This window comes from Mus caroli, chromosome 5, assembly GCF_900094665.2.
Source record: "Mus caroli chromosome 5, CAROLI_EIJ_v1.1, whole genome shotgun sequence".
Classification (NCBI taxonomy): Eukaryota; Metazoa; Chordata; class Mammalia; order Rodentia; family Muridae; genus Mus; species Mus caroli.
Window position 1 is genome coordinate 44,037,621 of NC_034574.1, and position 13,441 is coordinate 44,051,061.

General features: G+C 40.6%; 1 protein-coding gene across 1 annotated transcript in view; it reads right to left on the reverse strand.

The window, feature by feature from the left end:
• The window catches only part of Adgra3 (adhesion G protein-coupled receptor A3), a 96,901-nt gene that overhangs the window by 44,523 nt on the left and 38,937 nt on the right, over positions 1-13,441 (reverse strand). Inside the window, exons 3-7 of the mRNA XM_021162897.1 lie at positions 12,290-12,361; positions 8,850-8,921; positions 6,949-7,020; positions 4,773-4,933; positions 2,262-2,475 (exon numbers count right to left, since the gene is read on the reverse strand). Of these exons, the coding sequence (XP_021018556.1) occupies positions 2,262-2,475; positions 4,773-4,933; positions 6,949-7,020; positions 8,850-8,921; positions 12,290-12,361 (591 nt within the window). The remainder of the gene's footprint in view (positions 1-2,261; positions 2,476-4,772; positions 4,934-6,948; positions 7,021-8,849; positions 8,922-12,289; positions 12,362-13,441) is intronic.

Genomic DNA, 13,441 nt, shown 5'->3' on the forward strand with positions numbered 1-13,441 from the left:
TTTTCAATGTCTAAAAGCATCCACTAGAATAAAAGTCCCAGGAATCGTCCAGATAGCAGGTCTCGGAGACTTAAGGAGATTCAAGAAGAAAGAAACAGCCTGAATTTCATCTTCTAAGAAAACTATGAGCACGGAGTGTTAGAGATGAAGGATGACTGACATCAGGAGACCTATTGGGAATCAATAAGCTTCAACCTTACCCACATCAAGAGCCATGTGCTTCCTCTCTCTACAGATTCTGGGGTGACCTCTGGGGACTAGACCCTCCGTCTTCATATGAAAGACTGTCATGTCAGTCAAGTGTTTCTAACAAGAAAAACGTTAGGTCAAGTTGTTTTTCTTAGAATTACTTTTTGTGTTGCTGTAAAAAATTGAATATACTTTTTAAAACAGATTTACAAAGTAATTCCACTTTAGTCATAAAACTTTAGAGGTGTAAACAGACCAAAGCTCTTTGTATATAGAAGAGTCTACTATTTGTAAAGTTTTGTTATTGTATTGGGTCAACTATTGCCTATTTATACAATAAACTACTTAAGAGTGTATAATTTGATGCATTTTGACATATGTATATGCCTGTGTAATTATCACCACAGTAAAGATAGTGTAACAATGAATATATCATTCCTTACAATTAACATCAACCCTAATAAGGAGTTCAGCTGCTGAGGCCAAGCCCACATTAAACCATCCTTTCTGCGGTGAACAGTCAGCGGCTCAGAGCACATTAATAAGGGTAAGTATGTGGAGACTGGGATACAGAAAGAGTGATCAAAAGCAGACAGAAACTACAGAGGATTTGATATAGGAAGAAGGGATTGGCACTGGGAAATAAATCGGACATTTTAAAATGGCTGTGGCCCAAGGCTCCTCTAACACCAGAAATATACAATCTTTGTAGCCTGAAAAGTTAGACCAGAGGGAGCAAAGGAAAAGCCCTGACATCTTACACAGGGAATCCCTTCAAGAGCTACGGCTGTAGCTCAGTGCAGAGCATATCCCTAGCATGTGAAAAGTCGAGTGTTTAAACACCAATAAAGCTCTCACTAAACACAGACATATTTCAGTTGCTACCTACCAGAGACACAGAGCTACAAGTAGAAGGTTAGCCAAGCTAACTGCCCAGTCAAATAAAACTTACTTCTCCTAAGAGGAATACAACAGAACCCAGAAGAATCCAGTCATAAACTATTCTCCATGGTGAGACTGTAAATATTTTAGATTCTGTAAGCTAAAAAAAGCAACATGAAAGATATTATATAAATGCATATATAACCATTTGTAATGTGACTGCTTAGAAATGCTAGCTCTCTGTGGGTCAGAGTTGGCCCACAATGCTTTATCAGTATTTCCTTCCTTGTACATTTATAATAAAGTATGTGATTTAACTCAACATTAGTACTGTGGAAATATATTTTTTAAAACCATATTCAAAATAAAAGTAGTCAGGCATCATGACTCCCCTAAGATGACTCAGAGTCTGGAGTAAGAGCAAGGGTTAAAATTTTAGCATCTACTCTAACACTGGAAGACACTAAATGGAAATATGCTTCCAGAAAACAAAACAAAACAAAAACAAACAAAAACAACAACAAAACCCGTGTAAACTAGAGAATTCAACCCTAACATTTCAGAGATGACTTCTGGTTTAAAGAATCCTTACTTTCTCAACAAATTTCTCACAGCACCCCTGCCTGGGCAATATGGAAGCTGCTGTTTTACTTTAGGAAGATCTCAGCCACACTCTAGGCAGGCAGTAGGCAAGACAGAGGAAACGAGGACACTCAGTACCACATCCCGGAAGGGGAGCACACATGTTATAGAGTTCACTCTGACCAACCAGCCATGGGATTGACAGCTCAGTGTTATCCTTTTACACTAGCAGTGAGTGGGTAGGGATACAAAGGGGAGACATAGCATTATTCTGAACAGGAAATGGTGAAAGGGTGGTGATTCCTAAAAGAGAAATAAAAGTTTAGTAGCAGAAATGGCTAGCAATTAGGTTTAGCACTAAAAGTTTACATTTTCCTCTTAAAACTTTAAAGAAAAAGATTTCAACTTTTAGTGTTTCCCTTTTATATTCAGCTTTTTCTTCCAAACTAGATGAGGAGATAGTTAACTAGTTTAAAAAGGTGACAATAATAATCAGGCAAAAGGAATGTCTTATTTAGCGCATTTTTAAATGGGGAAAAAGAAGCAATCGACAAATTCTGGCTTGGCACCGCAAGCCCCAAAGGGCGGCAAACCCAGGAGCACTGTACCTCGCGATCAAGGAGCAGTTGTGAATCATGCTTTTCTCCACAAAGATCCCTTGAGACTCATCGGTCTCAACAATGCGCCCATCCTGATACCACAGCACTTGCATGTCCTGATCTATATAGGAAGCCATGCACTGGAAGGGAAGGCTGTCTCCTTCAAACACAACCTGGCGGTGCGACGGAGTCATGTAGAAGGACGGCAGTTCAAGGGGAGGATCTAGGCAGAAAACAAAGGACCGAGTGAACAGAAGCCCAGGCAGTCCCTGCACCACACTGAGAAGCTACAGATAACCTTGATGATACCAGAAGCACACACACGCCTCAGTTCCCTGCCTTCCACTGCTAGTCCCAGGGTGCTGGTCCAGTCCAGTCGGAGCTATGGCCCCCAACCTCCCAGGGTCATGTCCTGGAAGCTTGGTGCCCAGTGTGGCAATGTACAAGGCCATGAAACTTTTAAGAGGATGTGTCTCCTGGGAGATTCTTAGGTTATGGGAGGTGTTGCCCTCAGAAACTGATCTCCTGGAATGAGTCTATGAGGGTAAGCTGGTATAGCAGCCAGAGGCTGATATCTGGCTTCTGGTCTTGAGATGTCATCTTCTCCTTCCACACATACTCCTACCATGATGCTATTACCAGGAGGTCTTGATCAGAGGCCAAAACAATGCAGAAGCATGATCCTGAGCCACAATCCAAAACTGTGAACCAGTATATAAATCTCTCTTATGGCTAATGTTTCTAGCCTTTGTACAGTTTGTTATAACAGAAAGAGAGTAAAGCAAATAGGCCGCAGTTTATAACAACATTGAAAATGAAAGCATCTGACATTCATTCCTGGTATGCAGAGCTCTTCCTTTCCAGCAATGCCCTAACCACACAGCAACACAAACGAAAGCAAAGAAAGAGGCCAAACGCAGAGTACTGAGAGCTAGAGACTGGAGCTACTGAATAAATACATTTTGATGGTCATATTTCCTCGGATTAAAATGCTTTCTTCTGGTTATAAAATTATATATATATATATATATATATATATATATATATATATATATACACACATATATATACATACACACATACATATATATATTGAGAAATTTAAAACATTTAAAGAAAAAAAATCCTTCCTTTCAATCATTGTTTACAACATAATTCCTTCCTTTGTCAGAAAGGGAAAGACTTTACATATACATAAAAACAAATGCATACAAATACCACTGGTTCCTTATAAAGATGCTAAAATCTTTAGCTCATTTATCTAACACAACAATTCCATTGACAGCAATAGTATATAAAAATCAAAGCGAAAAAATATGCAAAAATATATACAAGGAAATTAATCACTGTGTTATTTATGGAGTGAGAAATTATTAACAAGCTGAAAATGCAGAAAGAAAGCTGTTATATTACAACTACACAATGGGCTATTTTATACAAGAAAGCAAGTTTACATTATTTCAACTTTCAGAAAGTTATCTTTAAGAGTAAGATGGCAGTTTTTGTTGTTGTTTCGTTTTGTTTTTGAGAAAATACAGGAAAAGCTGCATTAAGCTCTCAACACCAGCTATCCCTGAATAGCATGAAGTAGTATACAGTTTGCTCTCTTTGAGTTTCATATATATATATATATATATATATATATATATATATATATGTATATATATATAAAATTTTCATTCATTTCATTTCATTCACAGACCATACCTTGCTTGTAAAATAACAATACTCCCAGTAATAAGCAGAGGGAGAGAAAGACAAGATCATGTACTTGTGTCCGCCACATGTCTCCTTTTTCCTATGGTGCACTTTATCACTTTACACAGTTACTGTGCTATTTCGCTCATGCTTGCAGAAATTCCCCAGACTCATGATTTTCAATAACTGCATGCTACATTACCGATTGGAAATGCCAAATGTCACTCAACTATTTCTCTATAATTATGAACTTCAGCATATGTTTATATAAAAGTGATCAATTCCTTTAAATTAACTCTAAGATATAGAATTCTTAGATCTAACTCTATCAATCCTGTATGAACTTTATGGACTGACATATACGGCTGAGCCATAGTTCAAAGGTCATATTATGTGGCTAGGGGTATGACTTAGTGGCAGGACACTTGCCTAATTTGTGTAAGGCTAGTTTGGTTCCCAACACAGCAAAACACAAATTACAAGCAAAACCCAGAGGTTACTATGGAGTCCTACTCCTACCACTAAACAGTGAGAACATCCTTCAGGAAGTTCCCCATTTGCCTGCTGGAGCACACATGAGCACTCTGTTAGTCTCTGAAACTGGTTTTCAACCTGCTGAGAACCAAGAAGAGCCACCCTAGAGTCCACGGGAAGACTGTTTTCTAATCTGGCTACCTTAACCACTGGTTTACATGGCATATTAGTAAAGTCTTCCAGATTAATTGTGCCGAGATTCTGTCAAAAGAACTTCAGAGTCTGTCAAGAAAACATGATAGCATATCAAAACAGGATAAACACTTCTCAGTTCGGTTTCTCCCTTACCGCAAGTCAAGAGCTCCTGTTTCACCCCCGTGACAGGCTGGGCCTGCAGTGACTTGGGATAAACACACCTGGTGTCTCGCACAGTGATGTTTCTCTCCTTTACCCAGCGATGCATCCACAGAATGTTACAGTCACACAGAAGGTACTCAGTCTGAAATTCTCTGCAACACACAAATTAGGGGACTGTGAAAGCATCGTGTAGCTGTGGGCTTGGGCTGGCCTCTTTTTGTTAGAACTGTTGACCTTGTTGTAAAGCACAAGGTGTGGATCGTAAACTGGTTAGTCCTTTCAGAGTGACAGATCCTACCAATACCTCCCATGATCCTAGGACTCCTTCTTATCAAAGTTGACATAAATAACAAAACAAAACACTCAGTTTGTCAGACAGCTTTCTTGGTTTTTTTTATTTTAAACATTGTCCTTTTTTAAATATTTATGTATTTTTCCTTTTTTTATTAGATGTTTTCTTTACTTACATTTCAAATGTTATCTCCCTTCCTGGTTTCCCCTCCAAAAACTTCCTATTCCCTTCCCGCTCCCTCTGCTCACCAACCTACCCACTTGCACTTCTTATCCCTCTCTTCTATGCAAATCTCCCAACCCTGGGGTTTTGGAAAACCAGGTCCTAACCCACCCTAGCAAGCCTTTACTTTTTACTGTAAAGCACACGATAATAATATGGGATCTTGAAGCCTTCCCAAATTTTACAGCATCACTCCATGTTCCTGGACAAAATGCTGCTACCTCTATTGTTGATTTTGGCAATGAAATAGCAACATGAAGGAGTAAGGGCCTATTCTGTGGTCATATTCTGGACAGCTGGCTGGATTGTAAGCTTTTCAAAGGTGGGGACCATTCTATGATACTCTTCTCCTATATAGTGGGTACGCTACAAGTAAGAATACTTTAAAGTCACTATGAACAAAAACAGAGACTATGCGTTTAACAGAACAGTTGGCTTTATATTCCTAAAAGACTGGCAGATTAGGTTATCAGCCCATCAATGGTAGCACTCCTTTGGCTAAGCAATGACTATTCCTATTCCTATGACGCCCAGTGCGGTAGGTCTAGCTAATGCAAGTAACTATGGAGACTGCCCCTGCCAGCACAGCATATCTAAGAGTAGGATCAAAGAATCAGTATGAACTCATCCCTATGGCATGGAGCCTAAAGATAGGTCAACCAAGTGCAGAGGGGGGCATGCTTCTAACTCACAGTTGGTTAGCACATGGGGTCATCTCAGAGTTTAGTCAAAAAAGTGGGTGAGGGGAAGCATACAGTTGAGCAAAGAGATGCTAACGTTTAAAATATTACTATAAGAATGGTTTGGTGCATCTGTAACTCATGAGGAAAAGCACTGCCAAGGTCTCCCCTTTCTTGGATGAAATTATTTCCCAGATTCCTGCAACTGAGGCTCAATGATAAGGTAATCCTTTGACATCTTATTTGAAGTCAAGGAAAACCTGGGGTGTAGCTTGGTGGGAGAACACTTACCTGGCATGTGCAATGGCCAGCTTTGAGAGTAAGGGGAGGAGGATATGGGGGGGAGGCAGCATCTACTAAACAAAGACATCTGGCAAAGAAAGAGCTCCCTGGAAAATGGCTCCACCCAATGGATTATACATCATGAAAATGTGATAGACAATCTGTGATTCTAATAAACAAGCAGTGCAATTTATAGGTTAAAATAGAGTAAGGATTATCTGGAAATATACTGTGAAGATGATCGTCCTCTGAGGGACTTCTCAGAATAGCAGAAACAAGCTGGGAAGTTAAAGTGGAGCAGAAACTAGGGACAAAATTAAACCCTTAAATTATAAAACAGTCCCAGAAAAGGGTTTTTACAAGGAGTAATGGGCTATACCCTGGGCATTAATTAGACAACAACAAAAACTTGTGGATCTCAAAATGGAGTCATGAGGACCAACTCCACAGATTTCTTCTTTCTGACCACAGCTGGGAAGGACACATTCAGAAGAGATGGCCATCTCAACTGAAATATCTCCTGAGGTTTACCTCGTGGGTTTCAGGACAGAAGATGGCTCCTGCAAAACCCTAACTTTGGCAAATCTGCAAAACATTTTTCATAAGACCTCTTAAGCTACATAGCAATTGTTCGTTTTTTAATTTTCAAAACTGAATATAAATTAAATACAAAAAAAGAATTCTTACTTACAAAGACCGCAACGAGCCAAGATAATCAAAAGTTCCTTGAGACAGTGAAGTAAACAGATTCCCTGAAAGGTTTCTAGGAGGAAGAAGAAACAGGTTCACTTCTTAAAATACTCAGCTCCACATCACTTGTATTTATCTGATATCATCTCAAATGTCTTATGATCAGAGCAAATGTAATGAAAGAATAATTCATGAAAGCTGCTAGAATTCTTAAAAAAGGGAATGTGAAGATGCCTCCATGCGGCTAGAGGGTAGCAGTCTCCACCTCACAGTGCACTAGGCAAAAGTTTAAAGCACTTTAATGCTAGATAAGATTCTTCTACCTTCATCAGGAAGACCCGAGAGATTGCTTATGGATTTCCCGCTAGAAGGCCTGATCACATGGCCACTCAGGATCATTCAGAAAAGGAACCATAAATAGGTGAAGAAAGAATGGCCTTCATGACTGAGAGAAACTGTAAGCAAAGTAATATGCCCTATGGTGGGGAGGGCTCGGGGTATAAAAGGCAACTCTGCAAGCTCTCCTGCCCCTCTCCCATCCAAATGCTTGACTGTGTAAACAGTACAGCAAGGTGTAGGCTTAAACTCAACAGTGTTAGTACTATGGTGTGAAATGAGAGACTAAAGCGTCTTCCACACGTCATTACGTGCCCAGGAGCTAGAGTGAAAAAGGCACAATGTAACTTCCTTGGGGGAGTGCTTCTCAAAGGTAGGGGATAGGAAACAGGTATCCCACGCTTTATGGTTCTTTAGCCTTTGCTATATATACATATACATGCACACATATAGGAAGAGATTATGTATTTACATATACATATACAGAGAAGAAGAAAGAATTTCCATCCATAGAATAGTATCTTACTTAAAATTTTGACAAGTTAAGGATATGGCTCACACATAAAAAGAACAGTATATTTATTACCTTGTAGCACTGAAATCTTCAACACTAAGTATAATTTTATCATTATAAAAATATAGAAAATAGGTACTTAATATATTATGCTGGTGAGTGTTCAGGATATACAGCACACACTCGGGGGTTTCTAACATTAAAGTAGTACGGAAGTCTCTGGAAAAAAATGACAGCACCATTCAAACACCACAGGCTCTATTCTGTGCACCAAGGATAGATGAATTTAGAGTTTCAAGAAGGGGAGGTGGGGGCAGAACAGGACACAGGAAGGCACGGGGCAGAGACTTGGGGGTGGTGAATAGGTCAAACTCTCCTCCGAGGTATGGGCTGAATCCTTCAATACGACAGTGCCAACTGTGGAGGGAGGAGAGAGAATGATAGGGCTGAGGCAGGGGGTCAGCTCCTGTCACACCTGCAACAATGAGTTCTTAGACTGGGATGGGAGCCCTGCTACCACACAAGCACCAACTCTGAAAAATCAGTACACAATGACCTCCAGGGAGATAGCAGGACTGATGTGCTGAGATAGTATATTAGAATCCTAAATAAGAAAATCTGAAATCCAAAATGCTCCAAAATATTTGAACTCCATAACAGCAGCATGGAAAATTTTGTACCATGAAACTTGTGTTTCATGCAATAGAGTGTTTGAAATATTATGTGAGACTATCTGCAGGCTCTGACTGAGGGGTGATTATGAAAGAGAAATGGAGTTCATGTTTATGTTTCGGGCTCATCTGCAGAGCATCTCCTTGTGCACATGAGATCACCTCAAGTCTGAAGTACTCCTTTAGTATAAGGGATTCTGAACCCATCTTCTGTTCTGAGGACACTGTATCTCCTGACCCAGTTGTAAGCTTCCTGTCCCTGTGGCTTCTGCAAGGCCTACAGTTACTACTTGAATATTAAAACCCACTGATGCTCAGAGCCTCGTGAGTACCTAGTGGTTCAAATACCTTACATTTTAATAGGGTAGAAATAGTACTTACAGCCGAACCAGATTGGTGAGTCCTCGAAATACATCTGCATTCAGACAACCTATTCGGTTGTTCGTCAGGTCCCTAAAGGAAGGGGGAAGGGTGTGTCTTTAATTAGTTCTCTTAATTAATACAGGCTCCATAGACTCAATAGTCAAGAACAATAAGACCCTTCTTTTCTTCATCCTCCCTCAAGCGAGATACGAAGGGCACTCCAGAAAAGGGATCTTGGCTTATCGACCTTTCGGTACACAGAGACAAGATGCTATTTAATTATTTTCCAACCACTGACTCTACAAAATTCTTCAAAATAAAACTAGAGTAGTAAACCAAGACTCACTCTATCTTACTATGTGCCAGAACTCCTGAGATGCCCTGCAAGTCAACCAAGGTGGGAGGCCGGAGAACTTAGCCCAATCATCCAATCGTGTTAACAACATGACTTCTGTTACTCCATCCTTTAGCTACTCAGACATTCTGACTATAATGAAGGGGGGGCACTAAATTAGCTTTTTCCTAACAAATCTGTCATTTACTCTCAAGCCAAATGATCTTCAACATCTAGATAACAGCCCAATTACCCTGCCAGTCAACCCTAAGGTTTAACAATTCCTAGCAAACATTACCTTCTAAATATTTTCCTCTCATTAATATATAAAGTGCCCCCTTTTATTTATGCATAATTATTAACTGGTTATTACTAATTAATATTAGAGAGAGCATGCATGCACACAGGGTATGCAAGTGCCACAGTATGCACATGGAGGTTGGCAGACAAACTTCTCAGACTTCTCTCCTCCCACTGTCTTACACTGTGTTCCACAGACTAAACTCAGTAAGGCTCGGGACACAACTGCTTCTGCCTGAGGAGTCCTCCTACCTGCCCTGGGGTGAAATTCTAGCTGACTCATTGTTGCATCTTTCCTTTCATATTTTACTTCACACCTGAAGCAAGGGATGCAGTGAACTTTCCGGGATTCAGGAAAACTGTGAGTAGGAAGGCTATTTCAAACATCTATCCGGAATGGCACACCTTGCATCTTTGTTAAACAGTGAACTTGACAACTCTGTGTGGAAAAACTCCTATGAATCATTCTTTGTATCAGTTGCTAAATTTTGAATAATTCAATTTTCACTTGGAATGTTAATAGAGAAATCAGAAATGTATATAAACTAAAGTCTCAAAAATATTTATTCATTTCCTTTAATGTCCACATCATTATCTGTCATGGAGACATACATCCTTTGTTACACTCTAAGCTACACTATAAAAGGAAGAGGGTACTTAAAGTGCCTATTTCCAAACAAAAGCCTCTAAATTCCAAACTGTGCACTTGGTCACAGCAGAAAATGCATGGTTTTGACTCTAAATTCCAAGAACAGAGCTTTTGACCCGAGTATCTCCTCAGTGAGTTTTTCCCTTATGTATTTCAAAAGCCACCCTAAGTTATCTGGGCAGAACAGGATGCTTTAGCTCGGATTTCGCTGTTATGGCTAACGTAACTTTAAGCCACACAAAGCTTGCTCTTATGCTCACATTGCTCGAGCTCCTTAGGATATTAAAGCCAAGCACTTAATTGTGTCGGATTTTTTAATGTGGATTTTTCTTTTATTTCTGGGTTTTACTGTTTAACAAAATGAGGTATCATCTTGTGGGCTGTTGCTTGAACAAGAGTGCCGTGGTCCTATTCATTATCCTGGCTCACTTCTGAGCTTTCAGTGGTGTAATTACCAGTGACTCTTTGGGAAACAATTTCATTATAGCTATGCCTACTTAAATGGAACTTAGGTATTGATAGTGAGTTTCATTTGGATTGAGAATCAGCTTAAATTCGTTGATAAAGCAAAGAAGAAAGTGAATGGGTTTGAGTTTCAACTACTCCTGGTAGTTAATCTCTCAAAAGCTACTTAATCTTCCTGACTCTAATTATCTATGCGTACAGACAAAACCACAGACACTGACAAAACACTTTGTGCGGCCACTGAAATGAAGGACTTAAAGCCTGCAAGAAAGCGCGTCTGGGTCTATAAAAGCTAGCAACCACTGACTAAATGGCTATCTGTACATCCCACTGAGCCTCCACGTAGGACTCCCTCAGCTTGCAAGCTGTACACCATAAGCTCAGTTACGAGTCAGCTGCTTGGAATTAAGAACGTATCTTCTGGCAGGAAGAACACTGTAAATGGCAATTACCTTACAAGGCAGGAACACCAGAAGAGCCCTCACTGTGCAATGCAATGCAAACAAGCTACGGCAAAGCCTAGCACAATTACCAGTAATTAAGTTAAATGCTACTGAACAGGATTATTAAACTTTTAGACAGCAGTACTTGAGACATTATTTAGGATAAGGAACTAAGCAAGAGCCTAAGGATTTCTGCGGCACCTTCAAACCACTGTCAGGAAACTGTCTTTAACTGACAGTTAAGCTCCTCTGCCCTGGATCTCAGCATGGAGGTGTTATAAATACTAACCTTTCTGTTACCCAAGCGGCTGTGTAGACAGCAGTGACCCACACAGGGAAGAGATAACGTGTAATGATTGACGGAAGATGTCGGAGGGAAAAACATCATGGAATGTGAGCATCAGTGACTGGGAGGGGTGCTGAGAATGTGGCCCAGCTCTTGAATTTCAGGCAGGGTAGCACTTTAGCATTCATTCTTCATTTACCTTACTCTGCACAGTCCCAGAGTCCTTTTCCTTTATCCTTTTCCTGCTACTTCTCTCTAAAAGTATTTTTATCCCCTCTTAGAGAGGCTCAGTAACCCAGAGTCCTAAGTCCTTGTCTGACATCTGTTCATTATTGACTCCACCCACACTGTACAGCACATGTGTGTTAACAAATCAAATTTTCACTCTTTAGTCTGTTGTGTTTTTTTTTTTTTTTTTCCATACAAGTTCAGCCAGGAACTTGGGAGGTCAATTCTCCCCTGTACAGCTTTTTGGATGCATCCAGAGCCTGAGTTCTTCCACAGAAGTGGGTGTGGTTAAGCAGTCAGAGCTCAGCAAATGTGTGCACAAAGAACACTGTGTGGCTGGGGCGTGGTCTATGCGGCTTTAGTTCCTCAACTTCCCAAATGTGAGAAACTGTGGCAAGAGGTTCGCTTTCAGAGTAATAAAACCAACTCTTTAGGCTTTGAAATAAAAGTACACAAGGAAATGGCAAGCCATTACATCATTAATAGAGAGCCTGAATTTTTGTAACTCAAAAGAAGAAGAGTTTGACTGGAGTCATAGCTTGAGGATTGTCTCTACAGGAGTTATGGCGACAGAGCTGACATGGTAATGAGTCTGTTAGTACAAGAGAGACATCCAAAGCACACCGACAGAGCACTTAACTCCTCTCTGCCCTGGCAGAAACCTGCCCAGATGAGCCTCTTTGTCAAGCTGGAGTTCACTACTAACTGTAGAAGGAAAGGTTCAGACTCACAAGCAAGCAATTCAAAACTCACAATCTCTTCAGTGAAGACAGTCCCCAAAAGGCACCTGGGGCTATCCTACTAATAAGGTTGTTCCGGAGGTCCCTGTGAAAAGAAAAGTAAGATTTAGTCAGACAGTCACCATGACATCAAATATTTCAGCATACTACACTTACCTGCTGTAGACAGAACCACCATTATGGGAGAAAAACCAAAGCAAAGGTTACTACAAGATCTCCCCAGCACAGAGTAACAAATTGTAAATTCAAACTTAAGAAATCTGACCTCTTATATTTTTGGTTGTGAGCCTAGCCTTTAACAGCTGAGCCATCTCACTGATAAGGTGATATTAGCCCAGAAGCTTGGAATACCCAAGATATAATTCACAGACCACATGAAGGTCAAGAAGAAGGAAGACCAAAGTGTGGATATTTCAACCCTTCTTAGAAGGGGGAACAAAATACCCATAGAAGGAGTTACAGAGACAAAGTGTGAAACAGAGACTGAAGGAATGACCATCCAGAGACTGCCCCACCTGGGGATTCATCCCATATACAGTCACCAAACCCAGACACTATTGTAGATGCCAACAAGTGCTTGCTGACAAGAGCCTGATATCCTGGTCTCCTGAGAGGCTCTACTAGTGCCTGACAAACACAGATGTGGATGCTCTCCAGCCAACCATTGGACTGAGCACAGGGTCCCCAATGGAGGAGCTAGATAAAGGACCCAAGGAGCTGAAGGGGTTTGCAGTCCCATGGGAAGAACAGAAATATCAACCAACCAGAGCCCCCAGAGCTCCCTGGGACTAAACCACCAAAGAGTACACATGGTGGGGCTCATGGCTCCAGCTGCATATGTAGCACAATATGGCCTTGTCGGCCGTCAATGGGAGGAGAGGCCCTTGGCCCTGTAAAGGCTCTATGCCCCAGTGTTAAGGGAATGCCAGGGCCAGGAAGTGGGAGTGGGTGGGTTGGTGAGCAGGGGGAGGGAGAAGGAGGTTTTCGGAGGAGAAATCAGAAAAAGGGATAAGATTTAAAATAACCCCCCCCCAAAAAAAAGAAAGAAAGAAATCTGACCTCAAAGATTTTTTGTTTCAGCAACAAAAACAGATGTCATAAAAAGTTAGTGTCCTAATCATCTTGAATATTCAGCCAGTTTAAAACAAATGTATAATTTTTTTGT